This window comes from Pseudoliparis swirei, chromosome 15, assembly GCF_029220125.1.
Source record: "Pseudoliparis swirei isolate HS2019 ecotype Mariana Trench chromosome 15, NWPU_hadal_v1, whole genome shotgun sequence".
In the NCBI taxonomy this organism is placed as follows: domain Eukaryota; kingdom Metazoa; phylum Chordata; class Actinopteri; order Perciformes; family Liparidae; genus Pseudoliparis; species Pseudoliparis swirei.
The window spans coordinates 9,885,598-9,904,576 of NC_079402.1; the positions used below are offsets into that span (position 1 = coordinate 9,885,598).

At 41.8% G+C, this 18,979-nt stretch overlaps 1 protein-coding gene across 1 annotated transcript in view; it reads left to right on the forward strand.

The window, feature by feature from the left end:
• mmp17a (matrix metallopeptidase 17a) overlaps positions 1–18,979 on the forward strand; it is a 62,349-nt gene that overhangs the window by 23,348 nt on the left and 20,022 nt on the right. Inside the window, exons 2-4 of the mRNA XM_056433242.1 lie at positions 3,529–3,661; positions 3,795–3,930; positions 14,702–14,988. Coding sequence (XP_056289217.1) covers positions 3,529–3,661; positions 3,795–3,930; positions 14,702–14,988 — 556 coding nt within the window. The remainder of the gene's footprint in view (positions 1–3,528; positions 3,662–3,794; positions 3,931–14,701; positions 14,989–18,979) is intronic.

Below are 18,979 nucleotides of genomic sequence, written 5' to 3' on the forward strand. Positions count from 1 at the left end.
ATTTTCTCTCGAGCTCCTGAAACAACAACAACAAGCCGAGAAGCTTGATGTCATATGAGCGAGACACGAGAAAAAGAAGACGTCAAGATTAAAGAGAATGCTTTCTCTCCGGTTCTTTTCTTTGAATGACCTTAAAGTCTCAATAATTTTTTGGCAGGAGACTTTTATTTGTCTGCTCTCTATCTTTCATTCACATACTCTCAGCTTCCTGAATTCATTAGCATAAAGAGAGAAACACATACGCTTTTTAAATTTAGCTTGAAGCCGAAGTTGAACTTTACACTGCACCATTAAAACTGATATTTTTGTTGTTCTGCTTTACAACTCTGGCACAAGAAAGTACGGGTCCACACTCTTATTTTATGCAGAACGCAACACGGCAATCAAAACATTGCTGCAGTGGTTGAGTCGAACAAGTTACCACTGCAGCATCAAAGGCTTGAGAAGGATGCTTCTCATTTGGGACGCAGTACAGTTTCCGTTTTGCACATTTTGAGTGTGTATGCATATATGTGTATGCGTTTGTACTTAGTGCATCTTAATGAGCGATAAAATAAATGGCAACCATCTGAGCTGTTATTGTTAATCAGAGAGTTAATTTGATGTACGGACCAGATTCTGTGTTCTTCTCCCAACTGCAACATTATTTTCAAGGCTGAAACCTCGAGGAAAGAAGAAACATTATTTCTTACGTTCATTAAATTTGAAGTGCTTGTAAATCGTTTCTGTTCTTACAATCATGATCGCATCTTCGAGCTGTCACGTTCTGTTTTGTCCGTAAGAGTGAATTATTGCTATTTTACTGTAAGTGTGCTGAAGTTTGTTCTCCTTATTCAGGAATCTTTTTTTTCCTTCTCTGTTAGATGTCTTGTGTTTAGACCTTTGAAGGTACACAGTCTCACCTAAACACGCTAATATATATAATGTCGAAGTGTTCAGCATGTTACTGAACTCGTTGGCAGGTTTTATTGCTTCCTCCCCGATGAGCTACGATGTCAGGCTCTAAATTACTTGCTGGCTCCACAAAAAAGTTCGATGTGGTAAGTTTATGAGTGTGAAAACGGGGCATTGCGGTTGTGTAGACAGGGCAGATGTAATCTATCAGCAGCACACCTTGCTCACAGAGAAGAGGAACATAAACCTCATGTCTGTATGGTCTCATGAACATTCACACAATGCATAAAGGCATGTGCTTTGATTTAAAGAAAATGTCTGGTGTATTATTATTAATACAACGTGAGACTTATTTTCAAAGTTATTTCGATATTCTTTGTGTCACGACGACGTCTCAATCCTTGTCCTCTCAGACATATTTGGACATCATTTGACACAATGGACAACATCAAAATCAAATGTCTTCAGATGTTGGTTGGTCTTTCAAACTGTGTTGAACATTTTCCAAAAAATCAATACAGGGAGAATGTTTTACATTAGAGTTAAAGTGCCACAATTTCCAAATCAAAAGTAGGCTGGAAACTCGATTCATGCCTTTAATTCAAGCCGACTCGATTACTGTAATGCACTTTTTACTGGCAGCCCCAAAAGAAAACTGCGACGCTTCAGTTCATTCAAAACTCTGCAGCTTGCCGTTTAGCCAGAACCAAGAAGAGAGAGCATATCAAACCAGCCGAGGACAAATAGGCAAATACCAGCCAACAGAGAGCGACGCCGGAGCTAAATCATTCAGTGAATGGGATTTCGCCGGGGCTGTCGATACAGAGAGGATGCCTCGCCATTGCTCTGTGTCACCATCTTAATGGCTGCCAGATCATGAGACGGCAGGAGGGGGCTTCGGTTGGGTGGACACGGATGAAGGGAAGAGAGAAACGAGACAAAGTAAGATCTTCGCGGAGAAAAGGCAAGACAGAGGGAAGAGCAACGTTCAAGTGGCAGCTCAGCTGGGCGGCTTTGATTGGCAGCAACTTCATTGGTCTCCAATGGATGTGGGGTCGCAGTAGTGGGGCACGTTCACACATTTGCACACTTTGCATCTTCTCATCGTACTGAGTTCAACTTTAGTAAACTCTGACTGGCGAAGTCGCATCGTCCTTTTTTGACCCCAATTTTCACCGCCAACATTCAGCACAAATATTGCCTTATTCGCACATCCATTGATTCTATTTGTAGGGCTGCAACAACGAATCGATAAAATCGATAAAAATCGATTATTATAATAGTTGGCAACGAATTTCATTATCGATTCGATTATTACGGCGCTCAATAAATCGTGGATTATAATAAAAGTTGAGTTGAGAGCAAAGCCGCAGGAGAAACCAGATGCTGCGTTGTGAGAGCCAATCAACGCTGAGCTGCCCCGCTGTTGATGAATCTAATTGGCTGCTGCTGCTCACGTGGCGCTGGAAGCGGAAGTCAATCACGTAGTCGGAGACATTCACGGAGCTAAGTGCGCCTACGGTTGACGTTATGACCCCAGACACCAGGGCGCTACATGTTACGATGTGTGTGGCATTTCCACAAGAGTATAACGTAGAAAACATGGTTATTTATTCCGTGGTGGATGGCGGAAAATATTTTTCCACGGAGAAAGGCAACGGAGATAAGCCCCGCCCCCTCACCGTATGAGGCGTTTAACCCATAAATAGCCAACTCAGGAGAGTAAAGCGCTGTCAATCTGTTTGTGACAGGGTTCATCCACATGACCAGTGAACAGGTTCATACTGCTGACCAGTGAACAGGGTTCACCCACATCCTGACCAGTGGGTCTCCAGGACCTTTCCATGACTTTAAACCAAATTTCCATGATTAAACATTTTGTGAAAACTGTCTATACATGACAAAGTGAGAAGATGTAGTATTTAAACTAACAATGAGAATTCCAAAGCATACAGTATATATTCCATGTAAATTAACATTTGAATAAAACAAATTTGCATTACATTTCCAATTATTTTGGGATTTTTTTATTTTTTATTACTTTTCTAGGCCTGCTAATAGCCATTTAAAGATTCCATGACTTTTCCAGGTTTTCCATGACCGTACGGACCCTGTTTTGAAAAAAAAAATTGGTTTTGTTTTTTTATCCGATTAATCGATTAATCGACAAAATAATCAACAGATTAATCGATTATCAAAATAATCGTTAGTTGCAGCCCTATCTATTTGTGCACACAGGGTGTCTAAAGAAACAACTAGCAATTGGGGCTTCCTCAAGACCTTGTGGTCTGAAATGCATAACATGTCATTGTAACATATTGCATGTCATCCCTCTTGCTCCCTAGCCTGTATTTACTGTCAACCAACAGGTCTACACACAAGCACTGTGAAATAACACTTTGGGTACATCAATTGAGTTCAGGAGATGCAAAATGACGTCTTGTGCAAATAATACTCATTTTCAACATGCCAACTCACAACTGCTTCTTTGCAAAAGCCCAACATGCAAGCACACAGTATTCAAAGACAGTAAACATGAACAGGTGTCAGACCTCTCAGCGGCGTTGGGATACTTGGAGTCCTTGAAATGCTCGGGTTGACCCTTGACCTCTGTGTCTACTGTTTCCCCTCCAGGACTGGCTGAGTAAGTTTGGCTACCTCCCGCCCCCTGATCCAGTGACTGGTCAGCTTCAGACCACGGAGGCCCTGACCAAGGCCATCAAAGCCATGCAGAAGTACGGAGGGCTGAAGGAGACCGGAGTCTTGGGTATGTGGCTCAGTTTGTTTGAGGGAATCATGTGGGATGGTTGGTTGTTTGGCTGGTTGGAGGAGAAATATCTAAGAGGAATGAATGATATCCAATTAAGAACACTACCAACTGTCGCCTCCTCTCCTCTTAGACCAAGCCACACTGGGCCTAATGACAACACCCAGATGTTCTTTACCAGATGTCTCTGAGTCCGAGGTCACAATGGGCCGCAGGAAACGAAGCCTGACTCCTCAGAACAAATGGAAAAAGAGACATCTGTCCTGGAGGTAGGAACAATTACATACATGTATGAAGTCTAATAGATGCCATGTTGATACCGCTACAATACTGTATGCAACAGATGGGGAAATCCGCTGTCTTCTTCCTAAAAAAAACTCTGATACTATTAACCATATAAAATATAATGTCATTTTAAGTGATTGAACTTTTCTACCTGCCAAAATCTCTTCATTATTACATCCAAAGAAAGAAAATTCATGAATAATTTGTACATCCCTTAATTGGATCCATCCTAAATGCCGTTCTACTGCAATTATATTGCACTGAAAATATAACTATCTCTCAAGTCTATCTTGATTACAAGGAATTCTTAAGGTGACCCAGAGTCCCTCCGAAAACATATGAAAACATTAAAAACCATAGAAACTTCCTAAAGCACTCCTGTAACATAATCCCACTCTCTGGTGTTCAGCACCTGCAGAACTAGACGTCTGCTCACTCCAGCTAAATGCATTACTACTTTCTCATTGCCTGCATATATCGTAAAAGCTCGCCAGAAGTTATCTATTGGAAAAAAGAGGCTTGTTTGAAATGCACTAAACATGACGATCAACAGAAGGAAAGTAGATAATGCTGCAGGCTTCCTGTGGAAAGGAACCTGTGACTATATTTCTACTGCGAACAGCTCCCATCTTCCACAAAAAAACATCATACAAACTTTATAGAGCTATCTTTCGAGGCCACATGTGGTGAAAGAAGAAGGTCAAGTGTATAATTCCCAAAAAGCAGAGGCTTAGTTACAGAGAGAGGTTGGGTTTATTTTGTAGGTCCAACAGGATAGAAAAATATGGATTCATGACCACCTGGGAAACCTCAGCCTACAGTGTCAGACAGCAGAGGAGGAGGCCGTGAAACATAGTTGGTCTCACACAAGCTGGGCTGATTTCACGATAATCTGCTATAAGCTGATTTGTGGTGCAGAATATGAATATGCACATCATTTCAAACTTCAGGATGAGAGCCTACACACATTTCTAGAGGTTACATGCACACGTGTTTATGCATTTGTCTCCATCCTGGCGGGGTTTAACTTTCGTTCTCCATTTCGTACCGCTCATAAACCGTGAACCCGTCAGCTAACGCCACCTTGAAATATAACACGTTTTTGCACCAGTCCAGCGAAGCACCTTTTGTATTCACAGCACTCAGCTTCAGATGCAAAGAGATTTCCATATGATACAGATTTTTAGTAAAGCCTAACAAAAATAGATTCATATTCTGTATAGATTGGCTGCCACCGTAATTCTCTAGTCATGCTTCCGGCTTCTGTCGGTTTCAGCTGACAGTGTGGCGCTGCCATCGTGATTAACTCGCTGCTCGGTTTGGAACATTATTTTTATCATCCAATATTTCACGCTATCTTTGCTTTATTAGATTATATAGTTTATCAGGGCTGACAGAATTGAGATAATGCTCCAAACATCTAATGAGTCAGATGCAATCTGACATCCATATTAAATATTAGTATTTTCATCCACCACATTCAAGAAAAGTACAACATAATTATTGCATCAATATATTATTTTTAATTATTTAGTTGTACAGCCTGAAGGCAAAGTATATGCATAACATCGGAGGGTAACATAATGTTTGGATAAAGTAAAACACACAGCTAACTCTTTCCGACTCATAACAGCAGCCAACTCTGACCAATGGCTCCTTTTGTGGATTTTGAGCTTGTCGTGGTTAAATGTTGTGCCTGGCCCACGAGTAATAGTGACACTCACAGGAAATATACCTTTCTAAAACGTTACATTTCTACGTACAAAAGAAACTGTTGAGCTAACATCAGCAGAGTGTCATGAACTACTTTAGTACGTCGAAACAATACAAGCTACTGAATTTTTTTTTGCTTATTTAACAGTGAATAAATACCTACCCAGCTGCATAGGATCATTGCTGCTCCTTAATTTCATTGTATTCAGTCTCGATTGGTCGGTCTAGTGCTGGTTCACTTTTACACTGGTGTCTGTAGGCTTCAGCTTCTATCTTCATCTTTTTAACCTGTTTCTGACGCTCAGCCAGTTTGACATCCTGGATATATTCTTCAAAACGCATATTGCAGAGTCGTCTGTCTTCTTTTCTCTGAAATCAAATTTTCAGTTCACAAAAATTCAATGATATGAATTCAGGGAGGGCAGTTAGTGACAGTGTGGGCTCCATGTTTGCACTGGCAGCTTGACAGATTAGCAGCAGGGGGACGAGGCATAACGAAGGACCAACTGCTGTAGTCCCCAAAGTCTAAGAAGCTGACACAAAACACGATAGATTGTTCATTACCTGCTATTGGTTTCGACGGCAGGATTACACAACATATCCCAAACGTGTCTATTAGGTTTTCATAAGTGGGAGTCTGGTCACTGAATGAAACATAAAGTCAACATTAAGTCATCATATGGTAACTGTCATGTTAATTATATTACATGACATGTCATTTAGCTGACGCCTTTATCCAACGCGACTTACAATGATGTTACATTCATACACCATAGACACAGCTACATGCTCAAGGACACATCGACTAGGTTTTGAACCGCCAACCCCCTGATTGAAAGACAGACCTGCTAACCACTGACACACAGTCGCCCCATGTTAACAGCAACATCAGTTGGTTATGTTATTCATGCCATCATTGCAAGAGTTACTCAGTTATGTTACTCATGCACTGGATGGTTATTTTAAGCTTGTGCGACAGTGCCACAATGATCTGGATGAAATATGGTTTCTTTCACACACAAAAGAGTAGGTGCTAGCAGTGGGAAACAGCAAAGTAATATGCTTGTGTCCCCAATGCTCTGATTAAAAAATAAATACATAGCTCGACAACAAAGAGTAATGCAAAGTATTGTACTGCTGCATAGTTCTATTCATGTATTCAAATACTTTGAATTGAACACTGGCTTTTATTTGGGTATTCGCAGTAACCAAGGCTTTCAATTCCTTAAGCGTTTAAAATGTGACACGTTATCTAGTCCTGGATCTCACAGGTTTTTCGCACCGTCATGTATGGACTGTTTATTATATTAACTTCCAGTTGGAAAACAAAGACTTGCCCGACACCTGATTTAGCTCACCTTGGCACAGTCGACAATGTCTCTCTGGTTGGCACTTCACACTCTCCTCTGCTTGTACACACACATCAATCACATCATTGTGTTCTGAAAATGTGCAGAGTCGGAGGTGGTGAGTGTTATTTCATGGGGGGAGAAAAAGAAAAGATAAGGGGTTAGGCTAAGTATGCATTGATTTTAAGGACTGGGATTCAAGTAATGTGTTTTTTTCCACAATAGAAATATAAGTAAATTATTTTCGTGATGTCTGCAAGTCTTTGTGCCAGGGCTGAGCCCTTAATCCCCAATTTAACCGCTTAACTCTTTTTCTCTTCCTCTTACACACACGCCCATATTACACACTGCACTCAGCCAAGTGTGTTAGAGCCCAGTTGTGTAGGAGTCCACCGTTGGCTCGTTATCTCTTATTTTTGGCCCATTATCACAGCAGACAGCCTGGCAGTCATTAGCAGCCCAACTGATAACTCAAGCGGATAGGTGGGTAGCAAGCTCAGAGAAGAGATTGGGACGAGGATAACGAAGAGGAAAGAACACAAAGCAAGCAGCAAACATGGAGAGGAAGATTGAAACTTTTCCCTCTGCATCTATTTAGTCCGATACAGTGGGTGGGTTTCACTGACTAAATGCTTGGTTGAAAAATCCACAACTCTTTCTCTCTCTCTTCAGACTTGTCATCTTTCTCATGAAGCCAATGAAATAAGCGCGATAATTAGCGATGTAGGAACATGAACAGACACTTAATTACAAGAAAAAAATCCATCATAGATGTAAATTCACAGGGGGTTCATGCTCTTAACACTTTGTGGCATTTATATTGTTATTGTTTTAGCATGCCCTAAAGCTCAAAGCCACTGTTTGGTGAAGCCTGTACGGTGGCGCCTCATGCTTTGAAGCCAGTGAGAATTATTTAAAAACAGTAAAGACACATTCAAAGTCCAAGGCAGTCGCTAATGAGAATATTTAGTACACCCATGGTCATAACTCAGCAGCAGGGGTCCATCGATGTACTAATTATAGCCATAGCTCACAGTTGTTAGTGAGTGTTTAGAAATGCCACAGCTGTATCCAATAGCACCGGTATGGTATAGTCGTAAAAGCAGCTCTGGAACTATAATAATTTAAAGCTGCTAGCAGTAATGGCCACGCATATCACAGCATGACAAACTTTTTTTTTCATTATCTTGTTCCATTGGCACCTATGAGATACTTGGAATATGTCTTATTCATTATTCAACCAGGTAACTCACTGGTATATACAGTTTAAGTGTAATATTCAACAATATCAGCAAGTTGAATGATTTAGAATTCCATATCGGCCTAATGTTTTATTTTGGCCTGCATTGGGAGATGTTGTACAACGGTGTACCCGGAGGGCTAATCTAAGACGTCTATCGTATCCCCACTGGGGCTATGTGGCTAATAAGGAGTACGATGATAATCTTGCCTGAGTTACTGCTCTGGTTACAACACTCAAAAGCTTTGCTCGCAGCTGTGTGAGGCTGTACTGAGCTAAATGCTAACGTCAACGTGCTAACATGCTAATAATGACAACATGCTAACTTTTAGTCTGTTTAGCATCTTAGGAGCCTACAGTTTAGGCTGACGGGAAAGGTATTTTTTCATAAAATAAACAATTGGACAAACTAAAATGTTTACTGATCCAAAGGAAAAGAGGATCACTAACATTTGGGAACTTTGGGGACTCTCCCCCCCCCCCCCCACAATGAATTTCTTATGAAGATATGTTGACTGGACATCATTATGGCATCATTTTCTTCTCACACAGATGCACTCTTTAGATGTTCAACATCAATATGTTGATTCCGCTCATGGACAGCTTTTGGTTCACATATTTTGAAATAGAAAAGTGGAATTATACGCAAAGCAGCAGGTGGGAGGATTGCACAGGAAACAGGAATTGCTGTTATTTATTCAAATGTTTTGAAGTGCTACCAATTACTACATTCCCTAAAATGTGTTCTTGTTTACATGTTATTTGAACAAGCGGAGTTTTGCACATCACTGCTGGACTCTTTTTTTAATGAACTATCCTGATAAATAATGTTGAAATCGTCTAAGTCCGGGAAGCGTGTCCCTTGAGTGCCTCTCATATGTGAGAGAGCTACCTCGATTACTATTGGCCAATCACCAAATCAGTCATTGTGTCTGTATCACAAAGCGGTCCTGCCACACACACGAGTTTATTGACTTATAGGGGGTTGGAATCCTAAATGTATATCTCCCTGCTGCCATTTGAGGCCACCAAACTGTGACATTTTCTTTGTGAACCTTAGTAATAACTATAACTATTGTTGAGTGTTATCTTATTAGGAGCCCATTATCTTTTTCTCCAGAATTCTCATTGCCATCTCCGAGTTGGTGACTTTGATAGTCCCGATAGACGGAGAAAGGGGGAGAGAAAGATTTGTTTGGCGAGAGGGAAGGCTCATGCAGAGCCTTTTAATTTAATGTCTTTCATCTTCAGCCTGAATGAGGTGTGTGTGTGTGTGTGTGTAAGAGAAGTATGAGGTGTTGTTGATCATACACAGCATGACATGCACAACAAGAGTCTGTGTATGTCATTAAAACATTTTCGTGTTTGTGAGTGTGTTTGTGTCGCTACATGTGTGCATCTACAAACGCACATGAGCAGATGAATCACCGTCTGCATACGAGCTTTCAATTTTCAGAGTAATCAGCTTATGTCTACGGAGGGTAGCGCAGTAGGGGAATATGACTGTGTGTGTGTGTGTGTGTGTGTGTGCGGCTGTACGTTTTGATATCAGCTCATGTCTCCCAGGAGCAGCAGAGCCGCAGGAGCCTGCAAAGAGGCGGAAGGTGGGGCACAGCAAAAGAGTCTTCGAGTTTTCTTCATCTGCTTCTCTCTCTCCCTCCATCCATCCTTCTCTTCTCTCCCATCCGCCTCTCTTCATCTGAATCACCACTCTGTGTGCGGCAAGGCCTGTGTAATGTATGTGGAACAGGTGAAATAGACGTTTCAGGCACACAGGTCCACACGCAGAATCTTCTCGGAGTCTTTTCATGTCAGCGTAAGCTCCTACAGCACGTGCACAGTGTTCCCACTATTAAGCCTCCTCATTTGTCAAATGACGGTGGAAATCGGGCCGTGGAACTTAATAGGTCGAGAGAGAGAAGTTCGCACCTTAATGAGCTTTCTGTCCGTCCAACTACTTTCAAAGACTGTTAAATGACTTTTTCCTAATCCGTGGCGGAGGAAGCTGGATGGGTTGCAGACCTGTTTCTTGTCCCATCCCCACAACTCACATTCTGCATGGACATGTGAGTGGAATAGGGACCTGAACATCACGACAATGAGTGAAATTGCATTTCGAGCAAAAATCTGTAACTTCTGTTGCTGTCTTTGTTACCTGAAATGAGGTTTTGGCCACAGTACATGTTGGTGTGTGAGAAACATTGAAATCATGTCAGTCAGCAAACTACTGCTGAGTTCATGGTACATACAATGTTGATAGACATTTCTCAATTGTAGAGTATGGAAAGCGCCTACAGCCTACTGGCGTTGTGCAGGGTTGTTTATTTCATAGACATATTAATGCAAGGTTGTAATTTTCTATCCCAGTACCTCATCAAATTCCAGGTTGGGATGATGGAGGGGCATTTATGCACATATGCAATTAAAGTTGGCTTTTTCGTAACCACAGCCAATGTTTTTTAGTTGCCAAACCATAATTATACCTCACCACAGTTTACTTTTCCACAACCAGAATCTTTCTCTGACCCTAAACAAATCACAGCTGCCATTCACAGATATTGCAGAAAGTACATGAACGGCGGTATTGGTTTAGCAGAATCCTCCATTATTGATGTTCATACTTCCAATGACTCACTGGAACATTTCTTAAAAGAGCCCTTTCACCCCACAGCAATTATTATTAATTTGAAAGATGTACTCTCATCAACAAACTCTCATAAAGCAGCAGAAAGTGCATCTGGGCTGTTTCCTTCCCGGGGATTCACCTCTCAGGCTTCATTCAGGCTTCTCTAGCTCTCAAGAAAACACCATGTTCAATGTTGGTAAAAGGGTCAAAATGAATTCATGTTTCAAATTACATTTGACACAATGTGTATTATAATATCCTAAAACAAAAGACCCTACAATCGGACCTCAATACAAGCTACGGCAGTCAAGGACTTTGGTTTAGATGCAATTGGTTTAACAAGAAGAATGGATACATTTTCTATGTTTCAGTGAATGTGAATGTATTTGTTGGCAGGATGAAGCCATATTATAACATAGTACAGACATGAAAAGCGTATTTCTCATTCATGTTTTACAAATACCCTTTATCATGGTGATGTATTTGTCACAATGTGTCATTTTCTACTGTAAGTTGATGTAACTGCCGATGGAGGAAAAAGCTTCCATAAAGTTTCATTCTATTAAACCACCGATTTTAACGCCAAGCCCCACTTGCACCCATCTATACCTCTCTCTCTCTCTCTCTCTCTCTCTCACTCTCTCACACGCACACACACACACAACATGAGTAAAGAGCTTTTGTAATGAGGTACATTTTTTCGCGGGTGAGGAAAAGGAGACATCACATACTTTGTCAGAGATGGAAATGTGTCTGTGTGATCACGATCCCTCTGAGTGTAGTAGCCCGGAGAAACGCTGGAACTCAAGCAACTTGTCATACTCGTAAAGAACAAACTGATTCCGACTAAAGTTTGAACTAAAGTTAGAACTGTGGAAGATGGGGAGATGTCAGACATATTCCTGCCAAAGGAGAGTCTGTGTGTCTGCTTTTCAGTCCCTCTTTTGCTCCCCCTCCCTCATGTTGTGGCAGGTCTCTCGTTCCCTTTGCTTCCTCTTTGTCTTCGTTTTACCTGCATAATCCTGTACAGTCTCTCCTTTAGTTTATCTACATGCATAGTGTGCTCTTCTGAAATATAATAATGAGTGTCACCAAGTAGAATGAATAAAAAGGCTAACAATATGATCTTAAAATTGTTGCAACGGCATTTCAACGTTTCTGTCGGACGCACATTGGCGTACAGTCAGCAATTCAGCTTCAACTCCAATTCCTGCCTGTGTGTGAGTGGGTTGTTTGTGGAGTGTAAGTATTTACTCTCAAACCCCTGTGAAGAGCTGTCAGGGCGGAGACTTTTTTTTTAGATATTGTCAATAACAAATGCAATGAGTCTGAATCCCAAACTAGGAAATGCTTGAAATACCGACGAGACAATAACGTTGATGTTCTTTTTCACATACTGTATTGGATTCATCTTTGTTTCATCTTTTTTTTTTGGAGAATGCCAGAACAAAGAGTTCCGCATTAATCAGTTAAGATGAAGAACCCAGAAAGATAAATGGGTCATTGAAAGCATCATTATGAACCGCTGGTGCACCTACACCGTGACCAGAGATCCGAGGCTGGTAAATGAGCGAAAGAAAACTGGGAGAGAAGCTGGAATTTAAAAAAACGATTCACCAGTCATCAGAAAAAAAGTCCTGAATCATGAAGGATGTGGGTATGAATTGAAACAAATGTCAAACAGATGATTTGCTGGACAGGAACTCAACTTTCCAGCTAAATAAATGGGAATGACTGAGGGCTGAACATTCCTTCAGCGGCTACGTTGTCAGAAACACAGCAAGCAGTGTAGATGTCCAGCCAAACAAACAAACTCACATTGTTCTAATTATGATTAGACAATAATTAGCCTTTTTCCATTATGCCATAATGCTCTGATTTTGTTCTGGAGGGGAAAAAATGTCTGTTTGATTTTGAGGGGAAGATGTTTCTTTAAGGATTAAAATAACCGATTCTCTCAAAACTCAAACGTTCACGGCTTCTTAATATCCTTCCAAACATCAGAGCACTCGTAGTGGTCCCCCTCTGCTCCGTCTCTCTGTCTCCTCATTCTGAGAACCACTGGACATGGACTGGGTTGCCAATTCTATAGTGTGTAATAAAGAAATATTCTGATCTCATGCTCAGTAGGAACCAGTAGATCATGTTATGATACACTTAATGAATGAATTAAAAACTCAAAGCCAACATAAAATCAGTGTTTCCCTCGAGGGAAAGACAATTCCCTTATTAGCCGGTTTATCTACACATACTGGAAAGTGACCGCTGAGCTGCAGTGCACTCACCGACAGAGATTACAGTCTGTATTCCCCATTTCACCTACACTTCACTCGCATCGTCTTACCTCTTGCAAATTGCAGCATGAATGAGAAATGTGGGTGTTTTGACAGAAGGTCGTTGTTGTTGTTTTGGTGCAGCTACATGCAGGAATTGATGTTCTCCCGAGGTTGCCTGTCACCATTCCACTTCAGTCCTGTCAGTATATTTTTCGCTTCACACTATCACAGACGAATATATTCTGTTTATTGATATGTGTGGGACGTCTTGCCTCGTAGTATTAAGTTATGTCTCACGTCTGTCTATGACAATCAATTTGTGAATCAATGTACTTCTTTATTTTTTTATGTTCAAGAGGTCAAGATGGTTGATTAAAATCAAGCTGTCCAAACGTGCACCTTTGAAATGTTAAACATATGAATACCTTAAAGTACCATTGGTTATTTTTATTATGTATCGCAACAATCGGCAATGCAAATTTCAGTTTCAATGCTGTGACTCTCTCTCTCTCGTTAGATTTTCATTTTCAAATGAAAAATATAGCTCCATCAATACAAAACTGTGCTTATTTTTAAGCAACGTCAGGCGGCGTCTCTCAAGGCCAAGCGCCTTGATTACAAGTCCAACAGCAGCCTGCAGTGGCCAAATCGCTTCTTGTAAATATACAGAGGAGTGGGGAGAAAGAAGTTAAGGGCGGAGGAGGAGGAGGAGGCAAAATAAGGGAATGATGAAGAAGGAGAAGAGGTAAACAAACTTCTGGATGACTTTCTGTTTGTTCCTATCCTGTTTCTACCGTCACTGACGCAAAGTCAAAATAGCTTGAGAGATGCCAAGTGTGATAATAGGGAGAAAATCAAATAAGGGAGGAAAGGGAAATTTAGCCACAATCTGTTCCAATGCACTTTGTATTCTCTATTTATTATCAGGATGTGTGAGCAGCGGGGGCACTTAACCATGAAATACAAAAATCAATGGAATCACTGGATGCAAACATGATTTGTTTGTTTCTGTGCAGGTCTGTCCCAGTGGCAAACATTGCACAGTCGACCTTTATGCGTTTCTACAATTCAGAGCTCTCTCTCTCCATCCTCCTCCCCTCCTGCCAGTATCGACTGCTGCACCCGGATTCCTTTTTCCACTTATTTCTTTTTTCTGTGCTCGGCTCCATCTTTCCCAGACATTTTCCTTCCGTGCCCCTTCCCCATTCATCTGTGATGTGTCACCCTTACATTTGACATCCTATTATCCTGTCTCCTGCCATGGATTTTACATCCCTGACCCTTTCCTCCATATTTTTTTCTTTTTCTTCCCCTCTTGTCTCTTGTCCGTCATCTCCTTTTCTTCTCTCACTCTTTCCTCTTTTATCCACTTTTACTTTGTTCTTCTGTCAAGTCTCCCATCCTCTCCCTTAATCAGCCACCTCTTCTCTACTCTCCTTTCTTGTCATCTCAACTCCCCCGTGTCCTTATTTCTTTCCTCCACACCCCATCTCATTCTTCTCTTTTGTAACTAAGATCTGTCCCCCTCCCTCTCTCTCTCTCTTCTCTCAGAGTGAGGACCTTCCCCAAGGATTCGGCCTCACTGGGCCGGGACACGGTCCGAGCCCTGATGTACTACGCCCTGAAGGTCTGGAGTGACATCGCACCGCTAAACTTCCATGAAGTGGCCGGCAGTGATGCGGACATTCAGATTGACTTCACGAAGGCCGACCACAACGATGGGTATCCCTTTGACGGGCCGGGGGGAACCGTGGCGCACGCATTTTTCCCCGGAGAGAGGTTCACAGCTGGAGATACACACTTTGATGATGACGAGGCCTGGACCTTCAGATCTCCAGGTGAGGAAGGCTGCAATCTCGTGGAAAACATCTTTTCCACTGTTCCATCATTACAGCTTTTTCAACACTTTCTCTATTACATTGAAGCTTCTCAATATGATATTCCGAGCTTTAATACAGCAGTAAACCACTAGGTGTGTGTGTCTCTGTGTGTGTGTCTGTGTCTGTGTGTGTGTGTGTGTGTACATATTAGTTCATGTGAATCTTCATTTATTGGCCCGCTGGTTAGATAATAGCCGGCGCTCTGCTGTGCGTTCATAGCGGTTACCACTGATCACTGCTCTGAATGTCGTATTTAAAACCATTTAAGCTGATTTCAACATGTATCCATTACTTAGAGTAAAAGTTCAACTAATTTGCTCGCTTGCCGTCTAGCTTTCATTCACAATAGAAAACATTAACACCAGTGTGAAATCCAATGTGTCTGTTTGTTTTCCCTCCTTAACCCACGTCATTTCAGTTGAACTTTCTACGTAACCCTGGCAACAGCATCCCAAGCCTTTCATTTCGGTGAAATGAAGCTTTGATTCAGTGTCAAGGTAGTTTATTAACCACAGCCAGGATAATGAATCTCTGTTGGATTGTGTTATTATTAAGTCTGTTTTTACTCATCGACACTCAGGCTGTTTGGCCCATTCCCTTGAAACATATCCACGCAGTGTTTTTGTTTTGAGCTGTGTGGGCTAATAGATCGCTTTATGCGGAATTATCCTGAATGATCGGAGCAAATTACTTTCATCAAACAGTTTTGAAAGCGCGTGATTACCCGCTGAGGGAGATGTGCGACGAGGACAGAATGACAGCGGCTCAAAATGGAATTCAATCAGCTCTGCCACTCAAAGATAGACGAGCTCATATTAGAAATATCCATTATTCCTTGACAGCTCTGGAAAACGCAACACAGTGCTTCGGTGTTTTGGCTCGAGAAGGTTACCTCCACACATTCACTCACTCACCGTCCAAGCATCAACACGATGTCTCATTCACTGGCGTCCTCTTTGCACCTCTGCAGAAATGTGTGTGCGTGGGCGTGCATATGTGTGTGTTCACTGGTGTAAATTAAATTACCGGTGGCTCAGCAGGACCATTAATCCCAAAATGTGATCTAATCGTCACATTCTCTCAACTTGTGGCGGTCTTGTCACTCGGCATCATTTCTCTTCAGTGTCCTTTGCACTTTTTTTCTTTTCTGTTTTTTAAAGAAGGGGGGCGGCAGGAAAGCAGGAAAGGGCATGGGAGCACTACAAGTCCACTCATCCGTATGAAATGAGCGCACGGAGTGATGTCGTCGCGCTGAATGCATCGCCAGGCAGAGGCTGTCTCAGTGCGGTCGCACGAATGACAACATGAATCATTAACTCTACTTTACTCCGACTTGCCTTCTTTAGTCTCCCTTTCATCTGGATGACTGGATTTAAAATGTCCTTCCGCTCTCCTCTGCTCAGTGTACCTTCATTCACCTTTCTGTCTGAAAGATGGATGGACAACAGAGGAGAGAAACAAACAAGAGAGGTGGAGATGATTTGAGAAAATATTTGGAGAGAAAAAAAGTCCCTCACGAGTTTCACAAGTAAATCCAAGAAGGAAGTCGGAGTGAAGTTGTCGTTGGATGACGCTCTTGTACTTTAATAACTCCTTTCAATTCGAATGCGGCAAAGGCTTTTAAAAATAATCTTAGGACACTGTCAAGAAGATTATAGACGAAACACAAGTGTGTAAGCAGGAATACGTGCCAATATTTCTTCTTTGCGTTATCTCAAAAATAGATTGTGCTGTGAGCAGAAGCCACGGCACTCTGACTTGGTCCATCAATACCAGGACACACACAAAAGAAATGCCATCCAGAATCGTGGCGCAAAATCCTATCAGGCTGCGTTATCGGCTGGGTGATAAAGCAAAGGGTTGATAGACGAGTGTCCTGAGGGTGCAATTCTGACCGAGGTAATTTAGCACCACGCTGTAATGGATATTGGCATACGGGTTATGTTTTTTTAAAGTGACGCACTTCGGCTGATACGCTAAACAAATGAGCAAAAGGGTTGATAGAAATGTAGGTGATTAGTTATGTCACAGGGAAGCCCCACAAAAAATGTTTGTTATCATCACCTGTCACTTAAAGGGGACCAGGTGCCGTTAAGAGGAGGCCCCGTGGGGTTCAGTGAGTAATGGGCCACATGAAGCTCAGTCTCTCCTCAAAGACATCAACAGTGCTGCACACAGTGAGCGGGTTGTATTGATGGTGGTATTTTGCCTTTGTTCCTATATAATAGCAAACCGTGCCGAAGCAGGGGAAGAGACATTGTTACCGCCACGCTATATATATATCATCATATGCTGGAAAGTCCCGGCAGCCAAGAAATGAAAGGGTGCCAAAAGTTTGCGACGCGTTCGCCGCCGTTACTCCTCCTCTGTTTCTGAGTGAAGCTGTTTCATCCTTCCAGTAGAAAAACGGAATTAGGCAGCTTATATCTATTTAAAAATACACTTTTTTCTCTCACCGCATCCTTACACATCCCAAGGAGAGTAATTCCTGGAAGAGAGATGAATATGTGACAAAACCTGATATGAATACTTCTTCCGGAGCTGGAACCAAAACGGAGTGCAATCTGTCAGCAAGCAGTAACTCCTGAAGCAGCTGCACTTACAGTAGGAGAGACGCAATAGACGTATGCCTGGACACTCACTGGATGACTTTCAGTGTGATGTGTACATTCTCCTGTGCAACGCACTGTGAGACACCGAGGTCAGGAACAAGTTCATGCAGCAATACTTTATTGGAACAGTCTTGTAATAGCAATATTTAGATTTTGATAGAATATGTGTTAATTAGCTAGTTGTAAGTTGCATGATATCAAGAGCTTAGTTAGTCACTTGTCACACACGATAAGCAGGAAGTTCAACTCTGTTGTAAACAATGAGCTGATGGTGTGTGAGACCAGAGGTTCAATCGCTTGTTGTTTACCACGGATCTGAAGGATGAATTTAAATTAACATTTTGTTTTTCCTCACTGAATATGAAGTGTTGAAATTAATGCATGCCTGGCTTCTTAGTCTCCGTTTCATAACACTTAGTCACTTCCCTCTAACATGGCTAAGCCAAAAGGGAATTGTGTATTTAACGAGGGGACTTGGGATCAGACGAGCTACATGTTCATGGAATGACTTTGTTTTCTTAATTAGTAACTGCAAGAATTTCAACACTTTATCGTGAAGATTTAGACTCTGAAATTGGTTTAACAATGTGTTTAATATGGTAACCGAATTCCAATTTAACATGCTTTTATTCAGTTGTGTTATTGTCCATAAGAAAGGTCTGATGCAAGGCCCTTAACGGAGCTGTGTTTGTGTGTGCGTGTGTGTGCGTGCGTCCATCCATCCATCCCAGCTGATGAGTCTTTGATGGGGCCAGGACCTCTTTGGGTCTCCCTCCTTTGTGTTGGCTGTGAGCCATATGTTACAGGACAGCAGCTCAATCTGCTCCAATTAGACCTCCCACCGGGTCACAGAGACGGTGTCACTGGAGGGGGGGAGGAGCAGCTGCACAGATGTGGGTTTGGTTAATGGGAGCAGGGCAGTGAGGCCGGGTGCGGTCAAAGGTGGGACATCGTCTGGTGACTAATTTATTTATCTGCCTCAATCATGGTGCTTTATAAAAGACAGTAATGCAAATATATTTAATACATTTGTAGTTAAAAAACAATTCAGTAAAATAGCTCAAACTTAACCTAAAACAACAGCAACGTTATTGCCTTCTATATTACATTACATTACTGACACTTTTATCCAAAGGGACTTACAATAAGTGCATTCAACCATGAGTACAAAGTCAGAACAACAAGAATCAAGAAAGTAACGTTTCTTCAAGAAAGCCAAACTACAAAAACACCATAAGTAGTATTCAAGTGCCACTGGAGCGCTAATCTGTTTTTATTCAAGGTATTGTCGGAAAATATGTGTTTTTCGTTTCCGGTGGATGATGTGGAGACTTTCT